General features: G+C 49.0%; 10 protein-coding genes across 11 annotated transcripts; 6 read left to right on the forward strand and 4 right to left on the reverse strand.

The window, feature by feature from the left end:
- Positions 1-12: 12 nt before the first annotated feature.
- Positions 13-5381, forward strand: FOXG_04063 (sterol 3beta-glucosyltransferase). Of its 2 annotated transcripts, XM_018381938.1 has the most exons (5): positions 13-1253; positions 1307-1404; positions 1454-1891; positions 1937-4714; positions 4762-5381. In XM_018381938.1, exons 1-5 carry the CDS (start codon positions 512-514, stop codon positions 5014-5016), a joined length of 4311 nt encoding a protein of 1436 aa, XP_018238551.1. In that variant the 5' UTR covers positions 13-511; the 3' UTR covers positions 5017-5381. The 2 variants fall into 2 exon arrangements, with proteins under 2 accessions (XP_018238551.1, XP_018238552.1); XM_018381939.1 differs by having other exon boundaries at positions 1307-1891.
- Positions 5382-5861: 480 nt separating this feature from the next.
- Positions 5862-6395, forward strand: FOXG_04064 (uncharacterized protein; the record flags this gene model as incomplete). Its single annotated transcript, XM_018381940.1, has 1 exon — positions 5862-6395. One exon carries the CDS (start codon positions 5862-5864, stop codon positions 6393-6395), a length of 534 nt encoding a protein of 177 aa, XP_018238553.1.
- Positions 6396-6422: 27 nt separating this feature from the next.
- On the forward strand, positions 6423-6788 carry FOXG_18727 (uncharacterized protein; the record flags this gene model as incomplete). Its single annotated transcript, XM_018398864.1, has 2 exons — positions 6423-6600; positions 6655-6788. 2 exons carry the CDS (start codon positions 6423-6425, stop codon positions 6786-6788), a joined length of 312 nt encoding a protein of 103 aa, XP_018238554.1.
- Positions 6789-8016: 1228 nt separating this feature from the next.
- FOXG_18728 (uncharacterized protein) lies at positions 8017-8247 on the forward strand (the record flags this gene model as incomplete). Its single annotated transcript, XM_018398865.1, has 2 exons — positions 8017-8050; positions 8099-8247. The coding sequence occupies 2 exons, from the start codon at positions 8017-8019 to the stop codon at positions 8245-8247; spliced, it is 183 nt and encodes a 60-aa protein (XP_018238555.1).
- A 33-nt stretch (positions 8248-8280) lies between these two features.
- On the forward strand, positions 8281-9777 carry FOXG_18729 (uncharacterized protein; the record flags this gene model as incomplete). The annotated part of the gene is made up of 5 exons (XM_018398866.1): positions 8281-8354; positions 8401-8649; positions 8697-8835; positions 8886-9334; positions 9387-9777. 5 exons carry the CDS (start codon positions 8281-8283, stop codon positions 9775-9777), a joined length of 1302 nt encoding a protein of 433 aa, XP_018238556.1.
- A 311-nt stretch (positions 9778-10088) lies between these two features.
- FOXG_04068 (uncharacterized protein) lies at positions 10089-10526 on the reverse strand (the record flags this gene model as incomplete). The annotated part of the gene is made up of 1 exon (XM_018381942.1): positions 10089-10526. The coding sequence occupies one exon, from the start codon at positions 10524-10526 to the stop codon at positions 10089-10091; it is 438 nt and encodes a 145-aa protein (XP_018238557.1).
- A 9-nt stretch (positions 10527-10535) lies between these two features.
- Positions 10536-10889, reverse strand: FOXG_04065 (uncharacterized protein; the record flags this gene model as incomplete). Its single annotated transcript, XM_018381941.1, has 1 exon — positions 10536-10889. One exon carries the CDS (start codon positions 10887-10889, stop codon positions 10536-10538), a length of 354 nt encoding a protein of 117 aa, XP_018238558.1.
- A 553-nt stretch (positions 10890-11442) lies between these two features.
- FOXG_04069 (NADH dehydrogenase) lies at positions 11443-12326 on the forward strand (the record flags this gene model as incomplete). Its single annotated transcript, XM_018381943.1, has 3 exons — positions 11443-11940; positions 12070-12222; positions 12278-12326. The coding sequence occupies exons 1-3, from the start codon at positions 11882-11884 to the stop codon at positions 12324-12326; spliced, it is 261 nt and encodes an 86-aa protein (XP_018238559.1). The 5' UTR covers positions 11443-11881.
- A 39-nt stretch (positions 12327-12365) lies between these two features.
- On the reverse strand, positions 12366-13660 carry FOXG_04070 (uncharacterized protein). Its single transcript, XM_018381944.1, has 2 exons — positions 13296-13660; positions 12366-13246 (listed from the first exon to the last, which is right to left on the reverse strand). The coding sequence occupies exons 1-2, from the start codon at positions 13369-13371 to the stop codon at positions 12411-12413; spliced, it is 912 nt and encodes a 303-aa protein (XP_018238560.1). The 5' UTR covers positions 13372-13660; the 3' UTR covers positions 12366-12410.
- Positions 13661-14065: 405 nt separating this feature from the next.
- On the reverse strand, positions 14066-17334 carry FOXG_04071 (uncharacterized protein; the record flags this gene model as incomplete). The annotated part of the gene is made up of 4 exons (XM_018381945.1): positions 17285-17334; positions 16546-17228; positions 15264-16435; positions 14066-15193 (listed from the first exon to the last, which is right to left on the reverse strand). The coding sequence occupies exons 3-4, from the start codon at positions 16374-16376 to the stop codon at positions 14066-14068; spliced, it is 2241 nt and encodes a 746-aa protein (XP_018238561.1). The 5' UTR covers positions 16377-16435; positions 16546-17228; positions 17285-17334.
- Between the last annotated feature and the right edge of the window lie 16 nt (positions 17335-17350).

Genomic DNA, 17350 nt, shown 5'->3' on the forward strand with positions numbered 1-17350 from the left:
ACTGGAGATTCAGGCAGATTGACCTAACAGCCTAGGCAGCGTCAGCCCCAGGGTCAGGTTCCTTCTTGATCAGGAATGCCGTGATCCTTATCTTGATCCATGCTTCGGTCGTTTCCTTGCGATCCGAATGTTTGTTTCCTCCAACTTCTCTTTATGTTTGTTTTTGTTCTCCCCAACAATAACATTCGTACCGTAGCGTAACACTCACACAAGCGAATCTTCACGAACCCCGATACGCGCAGTGGATGGCATCAACTTCGAGTCGTATTGTTTCCCCACGATAGCATAGCGTTGGATGTTTGCGGCGCAAACCGGGTCCATATCCACGACTGCATGACCACTCGCATCCCGTCCTCGGACCGTGCCTAGAATTTAACGCTCGATCTAATTAGACTTTGCACAAGAAATATTGAGGCGACACGTTCGTGGACCATCCCATCCTTCCGATCGCAATAGTACCACGACTGTGAGCGCTCGTTGACCTTTGCCCCGCTCGACTTGACCGGCCATCATGGCTTCTCAAGCTGATGATGCTCCGGCCCAAGCCAGCATTGGCGCGGGGGACATCAAGGAGCATGTCCACGAGGAACTCCATCGAAGGAAGCGACAAAACTCCACCGCGACCGTGTTTCCCGAGCCTCTACGAGAAAGCGATGCCGAAGACGAAGAAGAGGATGACACTACACAAGGGCCACCGATGTTCATGAACATGAACCAGAGCATATTCGGTCTTATTGCGACTGCTAGCTCTCGTGTCGACTTTAATGATCGATTCGATGGAATGAGTAGTGACGAAGAGGGTGAAGGATCATCATCACAACATAGCCGTGACCATATTGCACAAACATCGATCCTACAACCAGGAGGCAACGGAAAGGACAAAGGACACAGAAGGAAAAGGCTTTCGGAGCATAAGTTGTTGCGATCGCTACCTGCGTTGCCAAAACTTCGTTCCCGGCATAAATCCCAACCATCTCGACTATCTGCTCCGGTTGAGACTGCTGATGAATCTGACGTGGAAGACAACGGCACTTTGTCGCCTGCGCCAGCTCTTACCCTGACACGCCAAGATACGCAAGGTGTCATGAGTAGGATGTTGGAGGCCAAGGCGGACTTGTCTAGCAGACCCAGCTTCGATCTGGACCGGTTATCATCTGATGTTAGTCGATCTAGTGATGGCGAGGTAGTCTCGGCTCTGGCAAAGAAGCTCAAGGAGATTTTCGAGTTTGATACATACGAGCAAGTCATTGAGGGTTTGTCAAAGCTTGATCTTGATCTTTTGTCTAAGTATGCTAATCGGCCATAGAATACCCCTGCTGGCTGCTACAAAGTGTCCTTCTTCAAGGATACATGTACATCACTTCCAAGCATATCTGCTTTTACGCATACCTCCCCAAGAAGGCGGCATGTGATAGACTCCCCGACTGCGAGATAGTTACTAACATAAGCTCAGAACGAGGCCGTCAAGTCAGGGTATCTATCGAAGAGCGGCAAACGCAACCCAAGCTACACAAGGTTTTGGTTCCGGCTAAAGGGCGATGTTCTGGCATATTACAAGACTGCGACAGACGTTTACTTTCCCCACGGACAGATTGATCTGCGATATGGCATCTCGGCAAACATTGTGGACAAGGATAAGGAAGGTCTACATTTCACAGTTGAGACACATCATCGAACGTACAAGTTCAAGGCCGACAGTGCTCCAAGTGCGAAAGAATGGGTCAAGAGCCTGCAGAGAGTCATCTTTCGAAGTCACAACGATGGCGACAGCGTCAAGATCTCATTACCGATTAAAAATGTGATCGATATTGAAGATACTCAGATGATTGCATTCGCCGATACTTGCAAGGTTAGAGTCATTGACAATGACGAGACATATGCTATTGACGAGGTAAGTGCCCAAAAGTCTTGGAAAGCTCTCCACTAACAGCCACAGTATTTCTTCTCTTTCTTCAGCTTTGGGAAGGACGCCATCAATGTGCTTAAGATCCTCATTGAGGCTTCTGCAGAAAGCCGGTCAGCGGAGAAAGCTGTGTCTAGCCGTGAAGAGAACGAGAGCTCTCAATCTCCATCCGGCCGGACATCGATGGCAGCAAGCCGTCATCTTCCCCAAATTGACAGACTACATACAGGAAAACTTCCCGATGCCGTGAAGGCCACACTGGCCCCCATGTCGCCATTATCGCCTCATTCACCAAGCCAACTGAGCCCTCGAGCAAGTATGGACGCTCCACGATCAAGCTTTGACGGCTTCAGGAGATTTGGACGCAAGAGTATGGATGTACCAAGTTCCATCGGAGATTTCAGCCCTCGCAGGAGCTTCAGCGGCACCAGACGATCAACGAGTCGTCATCAACACGGCAGCACGACTCCCAAACAGCAACAGGCTCAGGACTCGGGAGATTCGTTTATTCATTCATCGATCGACAACCCAAGTATCTCCACGCTATCACCGTCTTCGTTTGAGGATCCATCCGCGAGCCAGATTCTTCAAGGAAGCGAGGTCTTTCACAGCCCGACCATGCGACGCTCTGCTTCGGCGTCTAGAAAGCGCGATCAGTCTGGGAAGAAAACACCTCGGAACTCTACTTCCAATCGAGAGCGCCCTCGCCACATTCAACATGCAGCAACGACAGGTGCTATGCAGGAAATGGGTGGTGAAACGAGTGATTCTCAGCGTCCAGTAACACCAACACTCAACAGTATCACTAAGATTGGAGCATATCCCTTACAACGAGCTAACGCCTTTGCGGAGTATCTAAGTCGTACAAGCCAGCGTATGGGTTCTATGTTTGCGACCGAGTCACTGGGTTATGTGGAAAAGGTGCATGGCATGTGGAAAGGAGAACATCGGCATTACGATGAACCTCAAGAGCTCAAGACCGATGATGATGCCGATGATATCGACTCTGACGCGGAAGACAAGACACAGACCGCCATGGATCGATTCCGAGCGCATTTCACCTTGCCCGAGTCAGAGAAGCTTGTTGCAACGTACTTTGGAGCCATCTTCAAGGTCTTGCCTCTTTATGGAAAGTTCTATATCAGTGATCGATCATTCTGCTTCCGAAGCTTGTACCCCGGCACAAGGACAAAGCTCATCCTACCTTTGAAGGATATCGAGAATGTCCACAAGGAAAAGGGTTTCCGGTTCGGTTACTACGGCCTTACGGTCGTCATTCGCGGTCACGAGGAGCTGTTCTTTGAGTTTAGACGACCAGGGCTCCGAGATGATTGCGCAGTGACGCTGCATCAACTCATGGAGACTAACCGTTTTCTTGAGAAGTCTGGTTTCCTTGACCAAGAGGAGCAAGACGATGAAGAAGCTGCTGCTGCAATTGCGGAGCGCGACGCCCTGAAGGCTGCGCGACAGGACGAGTTTGTCAATCACGAGCTGGAGTTACCACGCGAGACCTCTGGAGTTTCGAACGCTCCAACAATATTGTTTGACAACCCCAATTCGTCTGGTCTTGCGTTCAAGCCGCAAAAGTCGATGAAGATCACATGTCTCACCATCGGATCTCGAGGTGATGTGCAACCATACATTGCCTTGTGCAAGGGTCTTCTTGCAGAAGGCCACAAGCCTCGGATTGCCACACATGCGGAGTTCCAAGGATGGATTGAGTCACACGGCATCGAGTTCGCCCGAGTTGAAGGCGACCCTGGTGAGCTGATGCGTCTTTGTATCGAGAATGGAACATTCACTTGGGCTTTCCTTCGGGAGGCAAACTCGACCTTCCGAGGATGGCTTGACGAACTTCTTGACTCTGCCTACACAGCATGTGAGGGTTCTGAACTTCTGATTGAGTCTCCTTCTGCCATGGCTGGCATTCACATCGCGGAGAAGCTTGGTATTCCCTATTTCCGAGCGTTCACTATGCCTTGGACTAGGACACGAGCATATCCTCACGCTTTTATTATGCCTGAGCACAAGATGGGAGGTGCATATAACTATATGACATATGTCATGTTTGACAACATCTTTTGGAAGGCTACGGCTTTCCAGGTGAATCGATGGAGAAGAAAGACGCTTGGCTTGCCCAGCACCAACCTTGAGAAGATGCAGCCTAATAAGGTGCCCTTCCTGTACAACTTCAGTCCTAGCGTGGTTGCACCTCCTCTGGACTTTTCGGATTGGATTAGAGTAACTGGCTACTGGTTCCTCAATGAGGGAGGTGACTGGGAGCCGCCTCAGGAGCTGCAGGACTTTATCGCCAAAGCCAGGGCGGATGGAAAGAAGTTGGTCTACGTCGGTTTTGGCTCTATCATCGTCAAGGACCCTGCCAAGATGACACAAGAGGTCATCGACGCTGTTCTCAAGGCAGATGTTCGGTGCATTCTGTCGAAGGGCTGGTCAGACCGTATCTCACCGAAAGACGACCCGTCCAAGCCTCGCCCCGAAGAGCCAGAGATGCCTCCAGAGATCCATGTGATCAAGTCCGCACCACACGATTGGCTCTTCAGTCAGATTGATGCTGCTGCGCATCACGGTGGTTCTGGAACAACAGGCGCCAGTCTGCGTGCCGGTATTCCTACCATCATCCGTCCATTCTTTGGCGACCAGTTCTTCTTTGCTACGCGAGTTGAGGATCTTGGTGTTGGAGTCTGGGTGAAGAAATGGGGTACCAACAGCTTCGGTCGAGCCCTCTGGGAAGTGACGCGTAACGAGCGCATGATTGTAAAGGCTCGTGTCCTTGGCGAGCAGATCCGCAGTGTAAGTCCCCCTCGACTCTCAGTTCCACAAGTCACTAACATCCACAGGAATCGGGTGTCGATAGCGCCATCCAGTGCATCTACCGCGATCTCGAATACGCCAAGAGTCTCATCAAGCGCAACGCCGGTAAGGCCGCACAACACGACGCAAATGAAGACGACGACACAGAAGAGAGCTGGACATTTGTCGGAAGAGACGAGCCAGATCCCGACGCCGTGACGAAGAAGCTGAGTGAGGGTTTAGTAAACACTGAGAAGCCGCTGTCTTTGGGAAGTCAGGCGCCTTCAACTGCTGCGGCATGATGTACTTGTCGCTACGAACTGTTATGTGTGGGGGTTTTCTTTGGTAATTATATCTGGTTGCGTGCTTGTTCTCCTGCGTTTGGGTGATGGCTTAATTCTGGTCTTTTGGATGACTTGGAGTCTGGATGGATGGCTTGTCGATAGACGTATGATCTAGATGTCATAGACTACGTATGAAGATAACACTACTTCGTCTTGGAAACTGACAAGCGAGGTTTGATGCTCTGACTTCGATGATGAGACTGGCAATTGGTACCTACATAATAACTTATTACAATGCAGTTCGATGCCTTGATAGCGAGCCTCATCACCCACATGGAGCTTTCGCTGAGTTTATCCCACCATTTATCCACTATTTACTCATGCGCTCGTACCTTTTTTTATTGAGTCAAGTACATCATGTGGGTTGTTTGGTCTTGATTGTAAGGAAAGTTAAAAGCTGTGTGACTTTGGCGAATAACTCAGAAGCCACTGTGAACTCTCGGAACTCTTCATTGACAAGTTGTCACGTCACTACAGCTTAATCAGGATCATGAATCTCATAAATCGCCATAATAGATTTATGAATGGTTCACGGTAGAAAGAGATAATGAGAAAGCTACATCACACAACAGCTTATGGAGCATCTTGTGCACGACTGCAAGCATACACTCAATTTTCACTCTTACTCTGATGGACTATTGCCAAAGTTACTTTTCGTGTTCACAAAGTTACTTGTACTGTGAGCAGTGTATAAATCCTCATCTCTCCCAAAGTTCCTCTACTTTTACTCCTACTTCTCGTTCACTTTAACCTCTATTAACCACATCCTCTCAACACGAACTTTCCCGCACATATAAAACAAAATGACTCGCTGGAACTCACTCCCCCAAGAGATTCGCGGCATGATCTTGGGGTACAACGTTATTCACGACCGTATCGCGCCCTATGCTCCTGTCTCGATAGAATGGCGCGACGCCATTGAGAAGACCTTTCGGCACCTTCGTATTCAAGCTTCATCTTCGGACGCTTGTGGTAGGACCCCAACGGTATTTGAGAGTCTTAGACGGCTGTGTGGTCGACACAGACGACTCGTCAAACACATCTGGCTCAACATTGAGCATACCAAGCATCCTAAATGGTGGGACGGTAGCTATAACCTTAGCTCAGAGGATCGGGCTATCGGCGTTGCTGTGAAACGGTTATTCCAGGCCGTGGAATCCTGGCCGTCACAGAACGACTTGATGCTAGAGATCAATGTGTATGAGCCTATGTACTACTCGGAGGAGTGGCTCAAGGGGCATCACTCTGGGGGTCCAGGGGAACAAGACGAAGATATGTGTCTTTTATCGACTTCTGAACCCAGGGACCTCGCGACCCCTTCCCGCAAGGCACTATAGTGCTTGTTTAATAGGTTGGACTTTGACATGCCATCTACTCCCTCTGTCCAAGCCGTTACCAAGTTTCTTCTTCCTCGACATTGCAGGCGTCAATTTTCAGCAGAAACTCTGTCTTGCATGTTCAGACGACTTCCCCGGTTGGAAGAGATTGCCCTTGAGACTTGGGATCTCTCGGATATTCATTATGGATTCTCTCATGGTTACAGTAAGTCTTTGACTCCAAGTTACGCTGCAGTTTCAAGTACTGACATGTTCGCAGGATATGCACAACACTTGCTTGCGGCATCTGATTCTTTCAATAACTTCAAATCGATGACCGTTTTTCAAGACCACAACGAGTACTTCAACGCGGTATCTCGCCTCCACAGAGAGGAGCTTCCACGCAGTCATTAAGCAACCGTAGTGACTCCGCCGGTCATACCGTCGAGGCAGCCAGTACTTGCTTGGGAATTCGCGACAGCAAGTCTCTGCCTTGAGCATCTCTCCATTTCTTTTATGATTGACGCCGCCGACTTCTTCGATCAATATCGAGAAAAGTGGCTATGGTGCGAGTTGCGTTCCCTTACACTGACGTCCCAACTTCTCACCTGTAATGGCGACTCTTTCAAGATCAGCGGACTATTAAAAACTGCTGCGCAAATGGCCACGCGCATGCCAAAGTTGGAGAGGCTTACAACATGGAACGGTGGAGTCAACAAAGCATACGCCTTCACATATCACAAGCATCAACACAATGCTTCGGTGACATGGCAGGCAAAGGGGGTACACAGCTACACCCGTCAGTGCACAGCGCTTGGGAAAACGTGCATTCTCGATGCTCTCTCAGTTTCGAAAGTAAGGGCACTTGGCCTATTATTTTGTCTCACGCCGCTGCCATCTCGTGTTTGGGGTTGGGGCATGTGGTGAGCGATGTGTCGTTGAGACAGATACAACTGGAGAATAGTATTACTTATTAGTATGTTGGGGTAATTGGAAGGGTCTGCATTGCGAAGATAGAGGCATTTACAAATATCTCAGCTTATTATATGTCAACAGCACGTGAGGAGGATTGTCATCCTTGTCGTCTCCAAGTGAAGTTACTCGCATACAAGAAGCAAGCTTAATTCCCCACGGGAAAGCCACCGAGGTGTTTGTTTCATCCCACTTGACTCGCTCGCTAAGAAGAAAAGTATGAGATCTTCCCTGGTTGCACTCAGGCTAATGCGACAGTACCACTCATCACTGCATCTCGGGTCGATGGCAACCGAGAGAAAGTCAGGTGAGGTCGAGGCAGCCAAATAATACATCCACTATACCGTCAAGCAAAGGATTATGGGGATAACTCGGGAACTGTCTGCATAAAGCGGCTAAATGGAAGTTGAGAATGGCGATTCGAGTATATAAGTCAATTGACAGACTTGGTAACGATGTGCATCGTCTGCTGCATCATCTTTGTGCTCTGATCACCTTCTTCTCTAGTAAATCTCTTCCTTCAATAATTCAATGTCTTATGCCCAAATCATTGAAACAGCCCTTCTTCGGTCTCAGAGGAGGATGGCTTACATTCTGGATAATAGTTCGTCACGCAACGCAACCCTTCACTTACACCTTCTCACCATCCCAGGTTGCATGCGCAACTGACATGACACTCTTTGGCTACGACCAAGGAGTGTTCAGTCAGTTCACCCTTGGCCTCCATTAAACTCAACCTCTGACACTCTCAGGTGGTGTTGTCGTAACTCAAGACTTTCTCAAACTTCACAACCTCGTCGGTCCAACAAAGACGAACGTCCTTGCTACTGTAACTGCAATCTATGGCATCGGTTGCTTTGTTGGCGCTGTCATTGCTTTCACTATTGGCGAAAGGCTCTGAAGGAAGAAGGCCATTATCGTTGGTACAGTGATCATGTCGATTGGCACCGTTATAAAGGTTACATCTTATAGTCTTCCGCAGATGATCGTCGGGAGGGTAGTTCTTGGGTGAGTGGCCCTCCACTTGGGCGTAGCATGGACTGACTGGGTATAGAATAGGGAATGGTATAAACACCGCTACAGCACCGATATGGCAGACTGAGACAGCACAAGCCAAATGGCGAGGTAAACTTGTCATTCTCGAAATGGCGATGAACATTGCTGGTTTCTGCTTCGTCAACTGGATCAACTACGGTTTATCCTTCGTTGAAGGCTCTGTCGCATGGAGGTTCACCCTGGCCTTTCAGTTTGTGTTCATCTTTGTGCTTTTCGCCACTGTTCCATGGCTTCCAGAGTCTCCTCGGTACTGGTATACACCTGACTCTTGAGACAACGGCTAACAATGAACAGCTGGCTCATCGCTCACGGTCGCACACAAGAAGCAACAGAGATCCTCGCCTGTATCGAAGACAAACCAACGACATCCCCAGTCGTAACAGCTCAACTTCACGAGATCCAGTATAGCGTTGACTATGAACTTCAACACGCTGTGAAGTGGAAGGATATCCTCCTCCGTCGCAAGACACGACCGATACCAAGACTCTTCGGCGTTTGTTGCTCGGTGCAAACACCCAACTCATGCAACAATTCGGCGGAATTAACATCATGAGTTACTACATGCCCACCGTTCTCATCAACAGCGTTGGTCTATCAGAGAGTATGGCCCGTTTGCTCTCCGCTTGCAACGCAGTGTCTTACCTAATCTTCTCATCAATCGCGATTCTTCTTGTTGAGAGATGGGGACGGAGAGGACTTATGCTACTCTCCACGTCTGGTCAACTATTGTCGTTCTTGGTCATTACTATTCTTTTGAGGTACGCGGTTGGTGATATGAAGGAGCCGCTGGGATCGGCTTCTGTGGCGTTCTTCTACTTTTACTTCATTTCTTTTGGGGTCGGGATGTTAGGTGTGCCGTGGTTGTATCCCACAGAAGTGAATTCTCTTCCCATGAGGACGAAGGGAGCAGCGCTTGCTACTGGGACAAATTGGTACTTATCGGGCTTTGTATTGATGTTTGAGTATAGGACTAACAGGCAGCAGGATCACAAACTTCATCGTTGTGGAAATTACTCCTATCGGCATCCAGAATCTTGGCTGGCGCTTCTGGATTGTATGGACTGTTACAAATGCCTTGTTCCTGCCAGTTATTTACTTTCTATACCCTGAAACATGCAAGTTCAGCGCTTCAAGTAACATGACCAAAGCTTACCTATTCCCAGCGAACCGAAAACTTGAGGATATGGATGCCTACTTCCGAGAAAACCCCTCCGTGATGGTCATCAGAGATAATGACGCGATCGTTACCAAGAGACCTGAGAAGTACATTCAACGGGAGCAGGAGGACATCCAGAGGGAAGAGGCTGAGGATGGAAGTCCGGTTGTAGGAGTTGGTCCTGAGGAGAAGGGTCTCAGGGAGCAAGGAAACTTCTGAGTCTAAGGGCCACTAAGCTTGTCTAAATCATATTGTCATTTAGGATAGGCGTGTTGAGTTTCCTTAACGCCGCAAGAAGGGGCTGCGATGAAGGTTGTTCCAACAGTAGGGGTATTACAAGATCACGGATGTGAGGAGTTCAGAAACGCCAAATATATTTCAAGAGCTGAAGTAGGCTATGCAAATTCTACTCTTGAGTTTCTTGGTGTGTGAATAGACATGAAACACGGTGAACTATTGACACACCTCGTCGATCCATGTTCATCCGCAGCCAGTTCTTAATCGTAAACCCCTCTTCAGATGATTCGTCGTCAGATAGACTCTTCATCATCAGCGTCTTCGTCTTCTCTCTGCATATCCTCACCGATGGCGATCTCAGTCTCTTCATCACTTTCATCCTCTTCCTCCTCAATATCCCATTCCATCGCCTTCTCCCCGTACATATCCATGTAACTTTGTGCCGTGATGGGCAGCACTGCATCCCCATTGTCAAACCTCCTCAACTTCAACTTTGCCGCTTTGAACCACCATCTCTCCAAGAACTCGTCCTCCAACTCCACAAAATGCGGATTTCGCTTCACCATACGAACCTTTCCGTGCTTCTCCCCGCCTGGGCCATTCCTTATCTGTGGCTTGTACAGCAAGTCATCAAAGATAGGACAGTCAAACCAGGGCGAACTGAGAAGCACATCGCGCCAAAGGCCATCTTCATGGGCTTGCTGTGTCTCCTTAAGATGCGGGGAGTGCATGATCTCGCGCTACCAGGCCAGCATACCGTGCATGTCGTGGAATTCCCAGAGTCGTGCGTTGGGAGCGTGGATATCTTTGTAGCGACGATTTGAGCGGTCAAGAGCAGTCCAGAAGAAGAATTGGATGTGTTCGTCCTTGTATTCCTGGATGTTGGGGCTGCTGCTGAGGGTCATGAAGATGCGTACTCTGCTGGAGGCCGCGAGAAGCCAGTCTTCGTCTAGATCTGATGTTGATGGAATGATAGGGCTTTTGTTATTTGGATAAGGGAAAAGATCTAAAATCGGGGTATGGCTTTTGTGCCACATCGCTTCGATGTTGCCTGGAGGGTCTGGCCTGTAGCCTTCAGGGATGTCATCCTCCATCATGAGGTCTCTGCTTAGGAATTTACCAAGTTCTTGACCTGCCAGAATGAAGGAGATCTTTATAGTCGCAATCACTGCAAGTCTACTCTGTGAAGCAAACGCCTTCGTTGGCAAACGCTATGAAGCAGCATTGATGATCAACAAATCGCACATCAATCATCGTACAACAAACAGTAAAGAGTTGCAAGAGCACCCTCAAACGCAACTTAATCGAAGCGAATGTTTTCATCAAACACGAGCCCATAACGGAGAGTGATTCCATCGCATAAGGATAAAGCCGTCACTGTAAGCCAGCTGGTCAAGACGCGGCAGTAAAGGATGAAAATAAATAAACATGATTCCTCAAGATTCAAACATGTTTCCGTATATTGTTGCTATGAATGACCCAAGTACAAAGACATAAAGACAAAGCAAACAACCTCAATCGCTTCAAGGTAATGGCGATACCTTCACTTGCTAATCCCTACAAATCTACTGGCCAATCCGCTTATGTAACCCACTTTCACATCCCAGCACCCAAAGCTCCCCAGTCACCTTACGTAATCGGTCAAGTCTGTCAACCGGAATTGACTGGCAGCTCAATTCAATCAATCACCTCACAAACCGAAGCCCGCCCAACGCGACAGCAAACGACGAGCCCGCCCGCACGAGGGACGATACGACAGTAGCGACATTCGAGACCAGCGAGCGACATTCATATTTGCCCAGCATGCCTCAGGATATGCCCCCTCGGGGCGGGTATGAGCCCGTCCAGTACAAGGTGCGTTGGAGGTTTACGGGAGTGCAAATGGGACGATGTGCTGTTTGAGGATGTCTGGGGGATCAATTGGTTTTATAAGAGTTTGTTAAATGGGTTGAGGGGGTGTCACGATCGATTGCGAGGGCTGGGAAGACATGGAGCAGTTGCAGGCAGTTGAAATGAACGTTTATCTGACTTTCTACAGCGAAACCTCCCCGCGAAGGGTTTCCGTCCTGGTATCCTCCTCCTCGGAATGGGCGCTGTTATGGGCTATGGCTGGTATAAGCTGATCGGCGGCATGCGCGAGGCCAAGTACGTTATTTCTCCCTCTAGCCGAACATGCATCTACAACAAAGCACGTCGACAATCTACAAACACCCCACGACCACGATTGCTTACACAGAAAACAACGATATCGAGTCCAATACTAACAGCTACCAGCGAACTCAGCCGTGAAAAGATGTGGGCTCGCATCAACCTCATTCCCCTTCTCCAAGCCGAAGAGGACCGCGATCAAGTCCGTCGATACCTGGCCGACCAGAAGCGCGAGAAGGAGTTGCTTGGTGACAATACCAAGGTTTACAACAGCGACCGGTTAGTTCCCTCATCAAGAGGTAGCGTTGATGGGGAATACGCTAACACGGGGCAGATTCGTGAGGCCGACTTTCGCTGTTACACCCCCTCCTACTACAAACTAAACTGTGGAAAGACGCAAGCTTGTATATATGTTTTTAACAAAGTGGCTTTACCTAGAATTGAAAGGACTACTAGGAAGACACTGGCTACCCCGACTGTGACTGCTTCACACTCTCGATCTTCTCTTCTGTCCACTCCCACAGCTTCTTTCCCAATTCCTCACTAAAACACATATCATCCCCCTTGTTTGCCTTTCCAACTGGTTCATAAAACGCCACTGTCTCATCCCTCTTGACGTCTCCTGCAGCAGCCCAAGCAGTGTTGTATCCACCCTGTTCAACCGTCATCATATATGGGTTGGTAACATACACAAACATTCTCTTCCAGAATCCCAAGCCTGTGACCAGATTCGTAGCGATAACACCAGGATGAACAACAACGCTCTTGATAGCAGGGTATCGTCGTTCCAATTCCTTGGCCAAGACGATATTGGCGAGTTTGCTCTGTCCGTAACGACTCCATGTCCCAAAGGGTAAGTGTTCTTGGAGTGAATGGAGCGTCTCAAACTCAATGCCCTTCTTTGGATGGCCTGCGTATCCGAGTGAAGTAACACTTACGAACCGAACCTCACCCCCCTTTTCCGCGGTCTTCTGCATGATTGGTAAAAGAGCCATCAAAAGCGTCGCATTGCCAACATGGTTAACGCCAAACTGCAACTCAAGTCCATCTTGAGTAAGCCCATCAACAGCCATGACTCCCGCATTTGCGATGAAGACATCCAACCGATCATGCGTGAACTGCTTCGCTACGGAGCGCATGCTTGCGATGGATGTGAGATCACATTCGAGGAATGTTGCAGGAACGGGAGAGATGGTAGATATGAGAGATGATGCGGAGGTCGAGGAGCGGCCGGTGAAGTAGATGTGAGATGGATTGTGAGAGGCAAGAGTGAGGATGGCAGAGCGGCCTAGACCGGAAGTTCCTAGTGTTTTGTTAGTAGGGGACTGAGAAGAAGGATAAGGGAGACGGACCGCCGGTGATGAGGATGACTTTTCCGGTAAGAGAGGGAATGTTGGTTTCCGGATTGAAGCCTTTGAAGGGTGCCATGATTACGATGGATCGTGATTTCAGGATCAAGACAAAGAACAGCGTTGTAGATAAAGGAGTTGTGTTGATTCAAGTGCTTGTACGAAGGTAACAAAAGTTGCTGCCATCCTCAATCAAGGAACGACTCGTCCTTCTTATACAATTCCTCCGTGTGTAATCCTAATTACAAAGCGACACACTAAACGTCATGACTTTGTTGTGCGGCAAGTGTCTTTCTAAGTGAAGCGGCATGATAGATCCCCGATGTGAGACGGGTTTCTACAGTAGCTCTCACTAACCCGTTCAGGCTCAGATCACACCAGATATTGTTAGTACGGGATAGTTAACCATCCCTGTCTCTACGTAAAAAATCGGCGACAAAATCTCCGGCGGAGCGTAATCGATTTCCAAGCCTCATCCGATCAAAGGGATAGAGCGAATGACACACAATAGCTCTCACGTTTCACAAGGCCACTCATCAAATTGGATTAGACACAATAACGTGCTTGTAAGACTTGATTCCCCTTGCCTCGGGGTATTACACAGCATAATTACCAGTACAAATCTCAAACCAACCAACTCCCCTCCGTCATGCACACGCTTCTATCTCCATTTTACTGATGTAAATGTAGGGTAAAAAACATCCTATTCCATATCGCGCCTGACACCATCCCCGAGGTTTCAAGTCTTCAGTTCGCCAGTAATGCATCTCATATCAGTCCGCCATCAACTCTGCTAGCAACTCTCTCTCCAGCTCGTCCTCATCAAAATCCGCGCCATCGTCAACATTCACCAGAGGCTCTTTGTCCCTATCCTCCACGGCTTCGTCGCCTGTTGGTACTGGTGTAGGTAGACTTCCGTCTTCTGTATCTTGGTCGTCGCCGTTGGGTGTTTGTATTGATCGGAGACCGGAAGCGCCCCTATTACGAGCCAGACGTTGCTTCTTGGCTAGGACACTTTCGCCTAGATTTGAGCCGTCGTCGTCTGACTCATCGGCATCAGCCTTACGTTTAATGCCCTTCGAGTTCTGACCGTCCACGGATTCGACGTCTGATTCTGTGACTGTGGGGGCAATGCTCACGTCGCCATCGTCGCCAACATCATCATCCAGGAACTCGGCCAGTTCATCTTCAGCTTCTCCCCAATCAAAGTCCCTAAGCTCTTGCCCCGTCTGCGCATCTTCAGCTTCGTCGGCTTCCGATGTAACTTCGGTTGTATCATCCCCTCCCTTCTCCCTATCAGCGTCGAGAATCTCTAAAAAATAAGGTCGCTCGTCGAGTCGTCTCCATTGACTTAGGCAGTCGGTGAGCCAGTTTTGGTTGACAATTTTAATGCTGGGGATTTTTGCTGCCTGCTGCACCTTCTTGGTACGAGGGCGTGATGAGGCAACGACAAGATGTGTGACTCGTTTCGATACTGTATCCAGGACCTGAGCGCCATAACTCTGAGCTTGCATACCGATCTCTGACTCTTCTACTCTCACACCCAGGGGCACAAGACCTGATAGCACAATCACAAGACCAGACAAGACATTGGACTTGAGTTCGTCAAGAATATCGCCGACATCCGGTACCATGGACAAGTCGACGCCATCGTCAACAGATGCCCTTCGCTTAGACTTGCTATGCGCAGGTGGGTGTGTTCCCTCTTTCTCTCTTCTTTCCGCTCGTCGCCGGTCGTATGTCTCGTAAAAGGCTGTGTGTAAGTCTGTAAGATGGTCTTGGAGCGCGATAAGCTCCTCATCGTCGTCAACAAGAACGTTTCGGTGGTGGACATGTGGTGATTCGCTAGCATTCTCGCCAACATTCGTCTCTTGCTGATCGTCTTCCTTGTCGAGCTCTTCCTGCATATGAAGCAAAGGCCCGGTCCTTGATTTGCTTCTCGAGTGTCTTTTCCTGTTCTTCTTCCTGAACCTTTAGACTGGCTGCATCGTCTCCGCCGCTCATTCTAGCAATCTCATCCATTGGTGAAGCTTTTGGTGCTATTTTCACGCCCTTTTCCACCGGCTTCGACTTGAGTATAGGTAGAATGTCTGTTCGCTTAGGGAGGAAACTCGAGTTGATATCGCCAATACCCTTGAAGAAATCGTAGGGCACCACCTTGATAAGGTTCGGTCGGTTCATAGGCCACACGTCGGCTCGGTCGTCAATAATAACTACCATGTCTGTGCTGACGGGGAACAGACGTTGTAAGCTCTTGGCAGTGATGCTACCATTCTCATCACGACTGATGACCCGGTTTCCAAAGAGCTTCTGGTCGGGATCGACGATCTTGGCGATGTTAAGGGCGTAGGCGCGTGTGCCCATGGTGTAAACATGCAACTCGTACATCTTGGAGACCTCGTCCAAGAATTCCATCAATCCAGGTCGAAGCTTGATATAGTATGTACAGCCGCTGGTCAATCCGCGAGGACCGTCGTCATTGAGCTGGAAGTCCCTAACATCCTTCACAGCTTCGTAATTAGGATTCGTCGGATCGTTCTTCCACTCTCCGATCGTGGGTTCTATACAAGCATGAATAATAGTTTGATCAAGATCGACAACGAGACTCAGTTTCCGTTGTCTGAGTAGGCGCTTCTGGTTCTCGTGCTCGGCCTTTGTAGCGACGCTTTCGCTGACTCTCAAAACAGTCTGGTCATGGCTCATGTTGATCATGGCGCGATCTGTGTCGAGGTTATCACTCGCCCAGTTGATCTCAGTCATGTCAGCGCCGCACAAACTGCAAAGGCCTTGCACCTGAACTTCATGACCGCACGCTTCTTCAACCATCAGACAGGGCGAGTCAGCCGCGATCTCCTGGCCTTCGCGGATGCGCCATTGCTTGAGTTTGCCTTCAGCGGGACTATCGAACTCGGTATATGTGGTTTCATCGTTCCAAGTCTCCTCGTTGACCTTGCGCTTCCAGTGGAACTTGTACTCAAAAATGCTTTCTTGTTTCTTGATCGCATCACCAGGTTTCTTGAGTAGTTTTGTAACGATGATGGGGTAATGTAGGCGCGAGCCTAGTGGGACGATCTTGTCGTGCATTATGTGTATCGTTGGTAGGTAAAATGTTTTGTAAGGGTTCTCGTGATGATATCGGTAGCCTCTAGTGACGAAGATTAGCTCGCATTCATCGGAACTTGCCATACAAAGCTTGGTGAAAGGCTGAGTGTGGATCAAGTGGCTAGTGATTCCTAATGACAAAGAAACATACCTAGCGAGCTCCCCTTTCTTTAATCCTTCGCGGCGCAGGCGCACCAGTCAAGCCCATGGCCTCACCAGCAGATCGTCGCGAAAGTGAATCAGCGCGCCGCAGTGGCACGTGCAAATCGCTGTCCGAATCGCGTTGGTTCTTCCCAATGGGCAATTCTTCGTAGGCTTAAACAGCGCAAATAATCGTACTGGAAGAATTAGGTCGTGTTGATACCTGGAATCGTTTCGCTGGTGTTTTTTTGTCCTTGATGCTACGAAAGAAAGCTTGTACAAGGTGACGCACTAGGTTGGCACAGCTTGTAGCGCGGACCAGCTTCTTCCTTGTACTACTTTCAATGAGCGCGATCACGTGGCTGGGTAGATGAGCAGCCCAGGCACTGAGAAATTCGGAGGCGCTGGAACGTTATCGCGGCGCGTACCGTAATGTAAACTGGTGGCGCAGTTGATTCTCCACGATCGCGATCGTAGGAGTTGGTCCAAGCTCTGGGGTAACAAATGCGACGTGATGTTGGACAAGACAGCAGAAGCGTTTTTGTTTCACTATCCTTATCTTATCGACAAGAAAAAGAAATAGAAACAAAGAGCAAGTGAAGTCTAATGTCGGAATAGAAATGTGGAGCAACACGAGAGGCGGGGAGCGATAAGATGTCAGAATTGGATGTCAAGACTGTTGTTGTAAAGTTACTGATATAAGTTATATGTTAGCAATATCCATCAGCAGGGTCATAGAGAGAGCTTGCCACAAATGAACCAATCAGGTAAGGAATAGATCACCGAGTTTCGTCCTATGATGGGCTCGATACAGT

This window comes from Fusarium oxysporum, chromosome 4, assembly GCF_000149955.1.
Source record: "Fusarium oxysporum f. sp. lycopersici 4287 chromosome 4, whole genome shotgun sequence".
Classification (NCBI taxonomy): Eukaryota; Fungi; Ascomycota; class Sordariomycetes; order Hypocreales; family Nectriaceae; genus Fusarium; species Fusarium oxysporum.

Coding starts and splice junctions, on each gene's coding strand:
- FOXG_04063 (XM_018381938.1), top strand. CDS start 512: ATGGCTTCTCAAGCTGATGATGCTCCGGCCCAAGCCAGCATTGGCGCG. Junction 1,254..1,306: donor ATACGAGCAAGTCATTGAGG/GTTTGTCAAAGC, acceptor AATCGGCCATAG/AATACCCCTGCTGGCTGCTA. Junction 1,892..1,936: donor AGACATATGCTATTGACGAG/GTAAGTGCCCAA, acceptor TAACAGCCACAG/TATTTCTTCTCTTTCTTCAG.
- FOXG_04070 (XM_018381944.1), bottom strand. CDS start 13,371: ATGGCACCCTTCAAAGGCTTCAATCCGGAAACCAACATTCCCTCTCTT. Junction 13,247..13,295: donor AGTCATCCTCATCACCGGCG/GTCCGTCTCCCT, acceptor ACAAAACACTAG/GAACTTCCGGTCTAGGCCGC.